This window comes from Thalassophryne amazonica, chromosome 8 (assembly GCF_902500255.1).
Source record: "Thalassophryne amazonica chromosome 8, fThaAma1.1, whole genome shotgun sequence".
Lineage (NCBI taxonomy): Eukaryota > Metazoa > Chordata > Actinopteri > Batrachoidiformes > Batrachoididae > Thalassophryne > Thalassophryne amazonica.
In genome coordinates, this window is record NC_047110.1 from 66293326 (window position 1) to 66309231 (window position 15906).

At 42.3% G+C, this 15906-nt stretch overlaps 1 protein-coding gene across 1 annotated transcript in view; it reads right to left on the reverse strand.

Annotated features, from left to right (window-relative positions):
• Window positions 1–15544, reverse strand: part of gnrhr4 (gonadotropin releasing hormone receptor 4) — a 107915-nt gene extending 92371 nt beyond the window's left edge. Inside the window, exon 1 of the mRNA XM_034176538.1 lies at window positions 14964–15544. Within this exon, the coding sequence (XP_034032429.1) occupies window positions 14964–15521 (558 nt within the window). The 5' untranslated portion in view covers window positions 15522–15544. The remainder of the gene's footprint in view (window positions 1–14963) is intronic.
• Between the last annotated feature and the right edge of the window lie 362 nt (window positions 15545–15906).

Genomic DNA, 15906 nt, shown 5'->3' on the forward strand with positions numbered 1-15906 from the left:
TTCCTGATTCTCTCCCTCAGCCCCAACCAGTCCCAGCAGAAGACTGCCCCTCCCTAAGCCTGGTTCTGCTGGAGGTTTCTTCCTGTTTAAAAGGGAGTTTTTCCTTCCCATTGTCGCCAAGTGCTTGATCACAGGGGGTCGTTTTGACTGTTGGGGTTTTTCTGTAATTATTGTATGGCTTTTGCCTTACAATATAAAGCGCCTTGGGGCAACTGTTTGTTGTGATTTTGGCACTATATAAATAAAATTGTTTTGATTTGATTTGATTTATTTACACAGATAATGAGATGATTGTATGAGGGAATGGATAAATTTGCATGATGAATGAAGGCCAGAAGGAGGAGCTGAGGAACCTACAAGGCATTCGAGGACACCAGTAGAGCGGAGGTTTTTTTTTTTTTACTTTTATTTAACCAGTTTAGTGCCATTGAGATTGAGATCTCTTTTCCAGGGGAGACCTGGAAAATTTTTAAAGTTTCCAATTCACCTAACCTGCAACGTCTTTAGATGTGGGAGGAAGCCGGAGTACCGGGAGGGAACCCACACAAACACAGGGAGAACATGCCAACTCCACACAGAAAGGCCAAAGGTGGGGATCGATCCCATGACCTCCTTGCTATGAGGCAACAGTGTTAACCACTAATCCACAGTGCTGCTAGTTGCAACCAGCTGCAGACTGCAAGGAACCAGGGGACCACAATTAGATAACAGAAATGGTGGGGGGACAAAACAATCCACAAAAGGAGTGATAATGATAATCCAGGACAGGTAAAATCCAGAGGGGAGGAAATTCTCAATCTGCAAAAACATCCATTTAATCCAACAAGGTTTTGAGAGGAACAAACAAAAGGTGCACTTCACTCACTCACTCATCTTCAACCACTTATCTGGGATCAGACTGTGGGGGCAACAGCTCCAGCAGGGGACCCCAGACTTCCCTCTCCCGTGCCACATAGACCAACTCTGACTGGGGGATCCCGAGGCGTTCCTGGGTCAGTGTGGAGATACTATAATCTTTCCACCTACTCCTGGGTCTTCCCCGGTGTCTCCTCCCAGGTGGACATGCCTGGAACACCTCCCTAGGAAGTTGCCCAGGAGGCGCCCTTACCAGATGGCCGAACCACCGCAGTCAGCTCCTTTCAATGGGAAGGAGCAGTGGCTCTGCTCCGAGCTCCTCACGTATGACTGAACTTCTCACCCTATCTCTAAGGGAGACACCAGCTACCCTCCTAAGGAAGCCCATTTTGGCCACTTGTACCCGTGATCTAGTTCTTTTTTTGCATGACCCAACCTTCATGACCATAGGTGAGAGTAGGAACGAAGACTGACCAGTAGATCGAGAGCTTCGCCTTTTGGCTCAGCTCCCTTTTGCACAACAGTACGAAAGAGTGAATGCTGCACCAAACATTACCACATCATGTGATGGAAGAACCTGGCAACGGAAGTCTACCCAACTCCATCTTGCTTAGAGCCCCTTCAACAAGCCCCAGGTGTGGCACTTCAGCAGCTGGCTGACAGGTACTCCACAGACAGAAAACAGGGAAAAGCTGGAAAGGGGACGACGGACCGGATTGCAGCTAAACCACAACACAGGCCTAGCTGCCACCGATCACCTTAGTATTCTCTCTGCTTCCATGTCAATTTACTACTGGTGAAGTCATACCTGAGGTGCATTTACTGCTGGCCAACTGATTCTGCTCTTTTGTAAGAAGAGAAGAGCCTTTATTGTCATTGTACATATACATATATACAAACATACATACAACAAAACTTGTCCTCTGCATTTAACCCATCCTAATTAGTCAGACACAATCCAACCACTAGGAGCAGTGGGCTGCCACAATCCAGCACCCGTGGACCAACTCCAAATGTAGAAACGCTGCCTTGGTCAGGGACAGAGAAAGGAGAAGACCCTAAATATGCATTTTTGATTGTGGGAGGAAACCGGAGTGCCCGGAGAAAACTAGGGATGTCCCGATCAGGTTTTTTTTGGCCCCGATCCGATTCCGAGTCATCTGATTTTGAGTATCTGCTGATACCGAGTCCCGATCCGATACTTTAAAAAACTGAATGAACAATGAACAAATGCTAAATACGAGGTCTGTCCAAAAAGTATCAGACCTTTTTATTTTTTTCAAAAACCTTATGGATTTGAATCATGTGTGCTTGCATGAGCCAACCTTGAACCTTCGTGTGCATGCGTGAGTTTTTTGACGCCTGTCGGTTGCATCATTCGCCTGTGAGCAGGCTATGAGTGAGCACTGGTCCTCCCCCCTCATTGGATTTTCATTCCGAGGAAAATGTCTGAACGATTGGAGCAACGCTGAATCAAATTTTTCCAGAAACTGTGAGAGACAGCCAGGTGGAAACCATTCGGAAGATTCAAACGGCTTTCGGTGGCTTTTCAGTCAAGTGAGTATCCGAGGAATTGTGTAAGAGCTGGACATGTCACAACATGTCCTGTGAGACTTCCAACTTCCGCACGTCTCCTGTAACAATGGAATGTGCCAAAAAAGTGCTGATGTCCACCTCTTCTGCAATTTCTCTGGTAGTCAGACGACGTCCCGGATCAACACAGCGTTCACTTTGGAAATGATCTGGTCATTTCAGCATGTCGATGGCCGATCAGAGCGTGGCGCACCCTCCGCCATTGTGCGCCGTCTTTAAACCGGTTGTAACGCTCCTTAATCTGTGTGATGCCCATAGTATCGTCACCGAAAGCCGCCTGAATCTTCTGAATGGTTTCCACCTGGCTGTCTCTCACAGTTTCTAGAAAAATTTGATGCAGCAAAGTTCCAAATCGTTCCACCTCGCAATGAAAATCCAACAAGAGGGGAGGACCAGTGCTCACACAAAGCCTGCTCACAGGCGAATGATGCAACCGACGGGCGTGAAAAAAATCACGCATGCGCATGAAGGTTCAAGGTTGGCTCATGCAAGCACACATGATTCAAATCCATATGTTTTTTGAAAAAATAAAAAGGTCTGATACTTTTTGGACAGACCTCGTATATAATAATTTCATTTTAATCACCTTATTTTATTATTTATCACTTAAACAGTGCACTTCTCCTTGAGGTAGCTTGAACAATCAAGTAATAATCTACCAGACTTAAAAAATGTACAAATTATTTTATTTGTCTAAAAATAAATGTCAAGGTTCCTTATGTTAAACAAGAAATTATCTAATCTGAAATAACAGGTGGTTTTAATTTATAGATGAAGGTTTTTTAAAGAACCATTTATTGATTTAGCTATTTTAATTACAAGTATTCTAAACTTTTTAAAACAGTAATTAGAAATTTTGAGTGTAACAAACAACACAACAAAAACATTTCCAAGGATTTTTCTTCAGACACGTGGTTTCTGCACTGATCTGTGGTTCAAATCCCCCGCCTGACTGGAAAATCACTAAGGGCCCTTGGGCAAGGTCTTTAATCCCCTATTGCTCCCGGTTGTGTAGTGAGCGCCTTGTATGGCAGCACCCTGACATCGGGGTGTGAATGTGAGGCATAATTGTAAAGCACTTTGAGAGGTCTGATGCAGATGGAAAAGTGCTATATAAATGCAGTCCATTTACCATTTGTTCAGATCAGTGGTTTCTGCCACTAGTCTTCCATGTTTTGTCCTAACGCGTCGGTCCTACTGGACAGTGTGAAGCTACGTCAGAGCTCAGAGCGTTGAAAGTTCAAAGTCAATGAAAAGTAAAGGAAAAAAAAACAACAACTTACATTTGCGTCCTGACAGTCCTCAGTGTACCCCTCTGATGCTTTATCAGTGTTCAACAAGTTCAGAGCAGTGCAGTGAACGTGAATGAAGACGGAAGCGCTCTAAATGTGATGAGTGTCCACGTCGCTCGTGCGCACACCATCTCTCGCGCTGTTTTACAGACAAACGATCACAGGACAATTAGTTTTTTCTTTTTGTTAATCAGATGACAGATCGTCGTCCTGAGGACTTGGTCAGCACCGGGTCCTGCTGCGCACGGAGGGATGACTGAGCAAGAGTTTCGGTAGGAAAGTGTCCATCATCCTCTTGTCATTCCATCAAGGCGTCAAGGCTGAGCACGTAAATACACCAACAGCAGTTCTGCAAAAGAAACTTTGCGTGTAACTCCCCCCACCTCTGTCCGGTTGAACTTATGTTTTTTCTTTTGTTCAATTAAAAAAAAAAAAAGATTGGGCTGAACTTTGACCACGTCAGCCTGCCGACAAGCAGCAATGCGCCTCTAAAAGCAACGCGTCTCACGCCTCTGACGCTTCTGACGCGTGAAAGGCCCATTAATCTGCAATAATGAGCCTGAAATAGCACTGATCAAAATAATGAGGATAAAATCTATATCGGATTCCTGATCGGGATGCAACGTCCGATTCAATCAAGTCTGAAACCACGTGATCGGGCCTGATTTCCAATCACATGATCGGATCGGGACATCCCTAGAGAAAACCCACGTCTCTATCCAAAGCACTAATGAGACATCAAGAGCGATGGACTGACCATGAGATGCTCTAGCTAAAACTGACGCACCAGCTGATGGACCACCTTACTGAACATGACCTCTCCATGCTACTGCAGTCTGCTTTTGGAATGCAGTCTTCCATGAAGACAGCTTTTATTAGGTGAAACTGATGAGGTGATAGATGGATGCCGACCCTGCACCCCAGGGTGCTGGTCTAATCTCACGACGCTCTGCCTATGGTGCCATTGACTGCGTGCTCACCTCAATAACGCACTTTGTTTTTGATGCTATTTTGGTTTTTCTGTTTCCTGTTTCTTCATCTTGGTAAATCTTTGTAAAAACCTTGTAACTGTTAGAATGGCCTAAGCAGTGGGTCATCCCCCTGATGCCTCGTTCACACCAGACGACACGTGAGAGACGGCGGCGACAGGTTGCCATGTAATCCCTATGGAGGGTCGCGTTGTGGTGCCACAAAAGTTCAAGGCATGCAATGCGACACGATGGACACAAATGAAGCAATTTTGAGTGATTGGCGCATTTGTGGCGCGATATTGCATCGCGTTGCTCTCCTCTCCAAGTTGAAATATCTGAACGTTTTTGTCTTGTCACATCACGATGACCATCAGGGACTGGATATGTAGTGACGTGGAGATGTCTGGAGTTTATACTTGATGTGGACATGTTCTGTCTCTGGCAGCCAGCGTGTGAGCAGGACATATGTCCCTTTTGTCCTTTATTTCACAATTATGACAGAGTTTGAGGGGAGAGTGAGCAGCAGCACGCAGCAGCGGGCAGCAGCCAGTTTCTTTTTTTTTCACATGCGCACACGAACTTACTGTCCATGAAGATTATTTTATTTATTAACTACACAGATGTATAATAAAACAAATGGTGACTGGTTTATAACACAATTATGACAGAGTTTGAGGGGAGAGTGAGCAGCAGCACCGTAGCAGCGGCAGCAGCTGTTTTTTTTTTTCATGTATGCACGCAAATGAATCATCTGTGAAGATTATTTTATTTAATAACTACACAGATGTATCATAAAACAAATGGTGACACAATTATGACAGAGTTGGAGGGGGAGAGGGAGGAACTGCAGCAGTAGCCAGTTTTTTTTTAATTGTTCACATGTGCGCACGCGAACGGGACAGAAGGTCCTCAAACTGGGTCCTGTAGAGGTGGAAGTACCGCTGAAAGCGGCCGTCATCCAGACGCAGCTCCTGCAGCAAATAATGAAACTCCCCAAATTGGGAACGTCTCATGTGGATGTTGTGAACCCAGGGACGGCACCGCTGGCGACGTTTGTCAGGTTTCCACAACAAATAGAGCATAGCAACTTGCTCCATGTGATCAAGGTCCGCCGTGTTGACTTGACTGACAACCGGAGCCAGTGAGCGGAATGGAAGCTCCTCCTATTTGATGATGCATTGGGGCGAATTTTTGCAGCAAAAGCAGAGCAGCACACCGAGCGATGGTGGCGCGTCCATCGCCAGGCGAGAGACGCGAATTTGTGGCGTCGCGTGTCGTGCGTTGTGAACGCGGCATGAGTCTGGTCTGCTTGAGGTTTCTTCCTCATCATTATCAAAGAGAGTTTTTTGTGACCAATGTTGCCTGTGTGCTTGCTCAGAGGGGTTGGGAAGGTTAAACCTTACTCGTGTAAAAAGCACCTTCAGGTAGTTTTGTTGTGATCTGGTGCTATATAAATAAAATTAATTGAACTGGATCCTAAAATGTCTAAAAGTAAGGCCCAGGTAAAACAACAAAAAAAAAAAATCCAGAGTACCTCTTTAAAAGACACCAACATAGTCTCAAACAGAAGGTTCACTTTTCCCCACTAGTATCTCTCAAAACACCAAACTCAGAGCTGAATATGCAGTGCTTTTTATGCAGGTACTGACGCACTCATTCATTGACTCATTGACTGCTTCCATTAATCTGATGCACGCCCTGTTAAACACAGGGAACAAGTCAACATTACTGAATACTTCTAGTTGTGCATCCAACCGGACATCTGATGTGCAAGTCAAAGGTTATAAAACTGTAATTAAGATATCAACAATCACATTAGAAGAGCTTGTCTTTCTTACTCACACTCAAATTAATCTGCACCAACATCCAAATGTATTTTTACTGCTGAGAATTTTATTACAGTCAAATATGTGTTTGTCTTGTATTTGCAAAAGGCCTCTCTGTTTTGCACAATGTCGCCGGTGCACCAGTGTGGCAAAATGGTTTTCACAGTTAGGGTCTCAGTGGTGACGTGTGACGAAACTTGTATTTTTCTTATCACGGTCTGTCTTTTTCAAACACTTAAGGCAGTCAAGGTTGTAACTTGTTCCCGCGGTTCACTGTAGGTAACAAACCCCATGTCAAACACTGCTGCCACCAACCAGCTCACGCAGCCCAAGAACCATCATGTTCCTCCAGTATGACAGAGAAACGGGCCACAGGGTTTGGCTGGTCACTCAACTGTTCTGGGGGAGTCAAATACCCAAACAAACACAAAGGCTGCAATCAATAATTACTGTGGCAAATTTATACAGACAGACATCACTCACTCGTCTTCAACCGCTTACTCCAATTAAGGGTCACGGGGGTTGGAGCCTATCCCAGCAGTCATATGGCGTGAGACGGGGTACACCCTGGACAGGACGCCAGTCTGCCGCAGGGCCACAGACAGACATGCAACTTCTTAAATGTCAGAGAAAAATGACAGTCTGCCTTAAAAATACCCAAGAACACATACTGACATCTTGAAAGGTCATTTATGTTGTGCAAAAACCAAAAGCTGTTCAGTTTACACTGACATAAAATAAGACTTTGAAAATGTTCAACAAATGAAAACCAGAAACAACTGTTAAATCACTACAAACAAAAGCAAAACCAGAAACTTTATATTTTTAATGTTACAGAAAACTAACATGCATTTGAAATAATGGTAAACTATTATTTTTTTCCACTTTTATTACAAATTAAAATATATTCTGTTTGCAAAAATTTAGTGCTGAGCTCACTTTTGGTTTTTCTCTGAACTTCAAACACGTCTTTGACTGTCAGAGAGAAATTTACCAGCAGAAGGTAATTAAAGTAGAATGTGGTGTCGTTTACCTGTTTCCAACCAGAGGAGATAAATATTGTGTTGTGTACCTAACATCCCCGTCGAACCTTGATGACTGAGCCAGCGTATGGCAGCCATATTAAAAACAGTTGCATACGCAAGCGTACATCTAATAAGTTATGGGTAAGTTTTGTATAACTTAAGAGCACGTTAAATTGCGCTGATATACGTCGTAATATGGCAAGTACGAGGTCTGTTAGAAAAGTATCGGACCTTATTATTTTTTTCAAAAACCTGATGGATTTGAATCACATGTGCTTGCATGAGCAAACCTTGAACCTTCGTGCGCATGCATGAATTTTTTCACGCCTGTCGATTGCATCATTTGCTGGCAAGCAGCCTTTGTGTGAGGACGTGTGTTGTGCTCTCGGCGGATTTTCATTGCAAGGAAAATGACGGAATGACTGGAGCAGCGCTGCATCAAATTTTGCCAGAAACTGAGGGACAGCCAGGTGGAAACCATTCGGAAGATTCAGACGGCTTTCAGTGGCTTTTCAGTCGTGTGACTATCTGAGAAATTGCAGAAGAGGTGGGCATCATTTTTCGGAGTCCAGCATGTCCTGTGAGACTTCAACACAAAGGCGCTTTTGCTCCGCCGTCAGCAGCGGCACGAATATTGCTGCAACTCTTTTTATGGCCAGATCTTCACAATGGAATGTGCTGGAAAAGTGCTGATGTCCACCTCTTCTGCAATTTTTCGGATAGTCACACGACGGTCTCGCATCACCACAGTGTTCACTTTGGAAATGATCTGGTCATTTCAGCATGTTGATGGCCGACTGGAGCATGGCGCGCTCTCCACCATTGTGCGGACGTCTTTAAACCGGTTGTACCGCTCTTTAATCTGTGTGATGCCCAGAGCATTGTCACCGAAAGCCGTCTAAATCTTCCGAATGGTTTCCACCTGGCTGTCGCCCAGTTTCTGGCAAAATTTGATGCAGTGCTGCTCCAGTTGTTCCGTCATTTTCCTTGCAATGAAAATCTGCCAAGCGCACAACACATGTCCTCACACAAATGCTGCTTGCCAGCAAATGACGCAATCGACAGGCGTGAAAAAATTCATGCATGCGCACGAAGATTCAAGGTTGGCTCACGCAAGCACACGTGATTCAAATCCATCAGGTTTTTGAAAAAAAAAAAGGTCCGATACTTTTCTAACAGACCTCGTATGTCAAAAAATTTTCAGTATATATTTTCGACACATGCCAGCTTACAGTAGTGTTCAGAATGATAGTAGTGCTATGTGACTAAAAAGATTAATCCAGGTTTTGAGTATATTTCTTATTGTTACATGAGAAACAAGGTACCAGTAGATTCAGTAGATTCTCACAAATCCAACAAGACCAAACATTCATGATATGCACACTCTTAAGGTTATGAAATTGGGTTATTAGTAATAAAAAGTAGAAAAGGGGGTGTTCACAATAATAGTAGTGTGGCATTCAGTCAATGAGTTCATCAATTTTGTGGAACAAACAGGTGTGAATCAGGTGTCCCCTATTTAAGGATGAAGCCAGCACCTGTTGAACATGCTTTTCTCTTTGAAAGCCTGAGGAAAATGGGACGATCAAGACATTGTTCAGAAGAACAGTGTAGTTTGATTAAAAAGTTGATTGGAGAGGGGAAAACTTATACGCAGGTGCAAAAAATTATAGGCTGTTCATCTACAATGATCTCCAATGCTTTAAAATGGACAAAAAAAAAAACAGAAACGCGTGGAAGAAAACAGAAAACAACCATCAAAATGGATAGAGGAATAACCAGAATGGCAAAGGCTCACCCATTGATCAGCTCCAGGATGATCAAAGACAGTCTGGAGTTACCTGTAAGTGTTGTGACAGTTAGAAGACGCCTGTGTGAAGGTAATTTATTTGCAAGAATCCCCCGCAAAGTCCCTCTGTTAAATAAAAGACATGTGCAGAAGAGGTTACAATTTGCCAAAGAACACAACAACTGGCCTAAAGAGAAATGGAGGAATATTTTGTGGACTGATGAGAGTAAAATTGTTCTTTTTGGGTCCAAGGGCTGCAGACAGTTTGTGAGACGACCCCCAAACTCTGAATTCAAGCCACAGTTCACAGTGAAGACAGTGAAGCATGTGGTGCAAGCATCATGATATGGGCATGTTTCTCCTACTATGGCAGGGGTAGGCAACCTGTTCCAGAAAGAGCCATGAGGGTGCAGGTTTTCTTTGCAGCCACTGACTCCACCAGGTGATTTCACTGATTAACTGATTCCATCTGCTCAAAGTGATATTAATCAGTAAAATCACCTGGTGGAGTCAGCGGCTGCAAAGAAAACCTGCACCCTCATGGCTCTTTCTGGAACAGGTTGCCTACCCCTGTACTATGGTGTTGGGCCTATATATCGCATACCAGGTATCATGGATCAGTTTGGATATGTCAAAATACTTGAAGAGGTCATGTTGCCTTATGCTGAAGAGGACAACCCCTTGAAATGGGTGTTTCAACAAGACAATGACCCCAAGCACACTAGTAACTGAGCAAAATCTTGGTTCCAAACTAACAAAATTAATGCCTCGCAGATGTGAAGAAATCATGTAAAACTGTGGTTATACAACTAAATACTAGTTTAGTGATTTACATGATTGCTAAAAAAGCAGTTTGAACATAATAGTTTTGAGTTTGTAGCGTCAACAGCAGATGCTACTATTATTATGAACACCACCTTTTCTACTTTTTTTTACTAATAGCCCAATTTCATAGCCTTAAGAGTGTGCATATCATGAATGCTTGGTCTTGTTGGATTTGTGAGAATCTACTGAATCTACTGGTACCTTGTTTCCCATGTAACAATAAGAAATATACTCAAAACCTGGATTAATCTTTTTAGTCACATAGCACTACTATTATTCTGAACACTACTGTATGTCTCAAAGATTTTGCGTACGCGGGCCATAACTTGCAGGTAAGTTTGTAGGAAAGCAATTGTTGACACACGTTTATTGTAAGTTACTCATATAAGTCGAAATATAACCATTGATGCTGTCCACTGATTGGCTGAGAAACTGAAAGCTGCTGTCCTCATGCGAACACTTCAGACTGTTTCAAATATTAAAACCATTCACACATGGAGTAACTATAATGTTGTGTGTGGGCATGTGGAGATTAATTGATGCAAATCGGTATCTAGATACAAACGTGCACGATGAGAGCGCATCGATTAATTCAGTGTGCATCGATTCATTTGACGGGTTGAATCGTGTGGCATCGCTTGTTCAATTTGCGACCGTATAACCAGCATGAATGTGTCAGGCATTATGCTGCTTTAAATATACCTGGGAAGTCAGAATTCAAAATTGCATCATTTTCAACCTCTGTGCATTTGGTGCAGAAAGAAAAAACATGGCTGCTTTTGAATTTGCTTTGTTGCCTTTCTATGAACAACAAACACACTAAAAACATGATGTTCTTTTAACTGAAGAAAAAGAAGAGAGAACAGGTACATGTTGGCAGCATGTTGTCTTATCTCTTGATTTCAAAAGTATCCATAGTTACAGAGGAGGAACTCTGACTTCTGGTGGCATTTACATAAATACAAATAGAAATACATAAGTACACCTATCACGAAGATGTCATTATTTTGAGCTCTTCATATCTTTATCAATTGTCAGGCTCCAAAGATAAAATACAATTTGCCATCACTCTCATTTCAAGCAAATATAAAGAAATGTCTTCATTACACAGCAAAACATGCTGCCAAATGGCACCAACAACTGACAAAATGAGTCTGTTCCCACATGCTGATACCATAGATGCTTTGCCAACCAGGCAGCACACACCAGTAAAACAAAATGTAAACAATAACAGTGATCGATGGCATAGTTCACCTTGCAGCAACAGCAGTGTCACATCTGAAATCTTATCTTATCTTATAGCAAGTACTCTGTAACACTACAGAGAACTACCCAAAAGAATCTGATGCCAAAAAACTCTGTATTTCATTCTCACTCACTCAATCACTTAAACCATTTCATGACTTCTTTCTGTATACAGTTGTGCTCAAAAGTTTACATACCCTGGCAGAAGTTTAGTTTTTTAGGCCATTTTTCAGAGAATATGAATGATAACAAAAAAACTTTTTTTTCCACTCATGGTTAGTGGTTGGGTGAAGCCATTTATTGTCAAACAACTGTTTTACTCTTTTGAAATCATAATGATAACACAAACTACCCAAATGAACCTGATCAAAAGTTTACATACTCCTTTTCTTAATACCGTGTGTTGCACCTTTTAACATCAGTGACAGCTTGGAGTTTTTTGTGGTAGTTTGTGGACGAGGCTCTCTGATGGTAAAGCTGCCACTGAATATGTCTTGGATTTTATTTACATTAATTACAAAGAAATACAAACAGTATGGCACTTTATGGTAAATGGATGGATGAGAGATTTATTGTCAATGTCATTACAAGTGCAATAACAACGAGATTACATCCACACTCAAATTGCCAAACAAGCAATTAATCCACAATTATTACTTGTTTACCATAATAATGGCACACATCAGAATTAAGACAAAAAAGTTATTTTCAGCAAAATAAACGCCAATATCGATATGTTGGTGGAAGGCTTGTATCGGTTGATACTATTGACCAATGTGAACTTCAATTTTTACAGTCATGCTTCCTCAGGCCACAGATATTAGAGTCCATTTGAATGTATCAAAAGTAACAACATTGTTGTTGAAGAACAGAACAGGTTATTTTTCTAGCTGATACTGTTACTCACCATGAAATGCTCATGCTGACCATTTGAACACGACCAGTTATGTATGAAAACAAAACAGCTGGTGATTCACTGAAGTCCTATTTATGAAAGCATGCAATTGATGCAGACTCTGGAACAACATAGCAGTTTCATATAATTCAGGAGGAGTGTTTTGAGTTTGCCATCACTTATTTGCAGTACCAACAAAATGATTTGCAGACTTTGTTCCAATAATGATTATTTGTTTCCCTGCGGGCTGACTCAGCCTCAACATCATTAATCGAAATGGCTTCAACTAGTTCCATGAATTATCTTTACAAATTTGCATTACTTATACAAGACAATACAAACTGACAGACAAAACATATAATGCACTGGATCAAACACCTTTTCCATTTTTTTTAATCTTCACAGCCTGTGTTGAACTTTATGGACACAGTTATTGATGTAAGCATTGTGTTATTTCGAGATTACACTAATTTCTACAAGATTGCTTGATTTTTTTGTTGTTATTTTGAAGAAACACTACAATAAACTAATTCATTTTTTGCCACAATATTCACTTTCAGGGAAACTGTGTGTACTGGATGACTCTTAAAATGAACAAAATGCCAAGAATCTGCCAACATAAATAAATAAAGCAAAAGAACAAATTTAGCTTTCAAAATCAAAACTTCAATGATAAAAATATTTTTTTTTTCTCCCAAGTAAATGATTAATCCAGAATCATCTAAAAATGGACCCTAGGTTGAAAAATACCTGATACTGTGGCCTCTTTCAGCCACCTTAGATGAGGTATTAAAGCAAAGACAGTAGTCTTGGTACGTTTTAGCACTGTTTGGTGTTGTGAAAGCTGCTGCCACTTTCTTCAAATGCCATGCATTAACCTATAGAGTTTCCTCCAGATTTTTATTTTTATTCAGTACACTCGATCCTCTACACACCTGCTCCTTAACTTCAGTAAATCCCAACACTGCTTTGGTGTTTATGTTCAGACAAAAAACATGTCTGAAGCAAATGGATGAAAAGTGGCTTTGCATTGTCTGGATGATGGAGAGTGTGTCTGTGATCCTGGATACTCGGGGTCACTGTGCCAGAGCTGTGCTGATGGCTACTAGAGAGAAAAGAGTTCTAATGACACCACAGCCGCCTGTGCAGCTTGCTGTCACTCGTGAAAGAAGAGTTCCGGGCCACAGGACTATAAATGCCTTGACTGCAAACCAGACTGGATCCTTCATGACAACAAGTGTGTGAAGGGCAGTGCCCGAAACATCACTACCACTACTGGTGTCCAAATAAAGCTTTTTGCATGGGAGAGCTCAGGCTGTGTGGATTTTTGCTTTGATACAAACTGAAAGGAGCCAAGTGTCTTGACACAGAAGAATGTAGTGACCTTGCGATCGCCTGCCCTTGGTTAAACAAGGCCTGTATCAATGAGGAGGGCTCCTTCCACTGCAAGTGTGCTCGCCCACATTACTCTTGAAAAAACAGATTGACCACTTGAATGTTCAATAGGCAGCCAGGTAGGGGTCAACTGAAGAATGACACACTCGAAAACAGAGAATGTTTGAACCAACTTAAAAAAGTGTGACAATTTGTAAAAACCTGAATGAATTAAGTTGTTAGAACTTAAGTTTGTAGGTTAGAGCTGATTTAACTTTCAAACTTAAGTTCAAACAACTTAATTCATTCAAGTTTTTTTTAACAAATTGTAAAACTTTTTTAAGTTGGTTCAAACATTCTCTTTTTTCAGTGCAGGGTCAAAATTTAAAAATGCTCCAATCATATTGAAAACTACACCATATTATTTGTCTGATCGTAAATATTCCAAAAAGTTATAGTTTGGACAATCTGTGACTGAATGTTATGGAGTTATGGGGTAAAAACAGCAATAAATAAATAAATAAATTGTGACAAAAGTCAGTTTCAGTTTGTACAGGGGTCAAAAGTTAAAGTTGCTCCAATTTTGGCGATGCAAAAAAGTGGTGTAAATTATTGGTTGTGCTAATAGAATTAATAAGTGGAATAGTTCTGACTGTGTTGAATGCTTGGACTCCAAAGTAAAGGTCAAACAATGATGGCGTCCATTGGATCTATGACATATATATTAGTAATGTGACAACTAAGTATGGTACATGGTGCAAACTATTCCATTTTAAAAATTTTGGAATATTTATGATCAGACAAATAATTTAGTATAGTTTGCAATATATTATTGGAGTATCTTTGAATTCTGACCCTTGTGTAATTGTTCAATGGATCCCTGGTCACCTATTGAAAATTCAAGTGGCCAATTGGGTTTTTCAAAAGAGTAATGGTTAAGGAGTATTTGTGCCAATTTTGGTGTTTCTTTCCAGAAACAGTTGTTACAGTTATTTGCTCCACTATTTTGATCTGTATTTTGTATGTAGCGCATGAAAAGCCACGCGAAGGCGGTGCTCCAGTTTGTTTGTTTATTTATTTATTTATTGTTGAACTGTGTTTGCATGAAAATGCGTCAGATGTGGACTCCAAAAACCACATCCACACTCATCAAGTGACAAATGAACCTATTTTGTGTCCAAACGTGTGCGCTGGAACAGAAAAACAGGAGCTGAGGGCCAAACGTGTTCCCACTGTCGCACAGCCAACTTCAGCCACAGCGGTGCGTGCTTACCTGTGGGAGTGACAGAACCACACTCATGGTCCACGCCACGGACAGCATGATTTTGCTTTTCCTTTTCGCCTCGCTGATGCCCAGAGGGTTCAGGATAGCGGACTGCCTGTCCAGACTGATCACCACAGTCACAAAAGCGCACGAGTACATGGCCACCAGCTTGAGGAACATCAGCAGCCTGCAGGCGGCGTCCCCGGCTCTCCACTGCACCGTGATGTTCCACGCGGCGTCCAGGGGCATCACGATGAAAGTCACCAGCAGGTCCGCCACCGTCAGGTGCATGATGAGGATCCTGACGTGGGACTTGCGCTTGCCTCCGTTGCTGGCCGCCCACAGCACCAACAAGTTGCACACAGCCGACACGGCGCACAGAGTGAATGTGATGATCACCCGCACTTTGGCCGCCGTGGAAAAAGTGGGCAGCTGGAGCACGTCTCCGTCTGCGCTCCTGTTGCACGCTGAGACTGGACTCTGGCAACTGCCGTTCACCACTTCATCCGACAGCTGGTGGAACATCATCAGCAGCGCAGTGTGAATGGCTGAATCCGTCCTGTGCATCCACCGGGAATAAACACCGTGAAAAGAAAGAAAGGAGAGGAAAAACCGATAACAGTACGAACTCTGAAAGACGCACGATCCTCAGAGCCCTCAAAGATCCTCAATCCTTGAAAATGTCAAACTGATGCTCTTTTAGGAGCTACCGTCTTTACTGAACTTCTGTCAGTCTTCTTAATTAAACTGATCAGCTCTGTTGAAGGTGTTGTCCGTGCGCTTGGTGCTGCTGTCTGCAGCTATTGCTCCTGTGCGCTTTTTTTGCCCCCGCTCTGACGCAAATGACAGCCGACGGTCTGAAAGCTGCTTGAATCCGCCTGTGAAACACATTATTCAGATCCTACACATCCTTTGAGCCTCACACCCTGACAGTATGAGAATTTACCAGAAG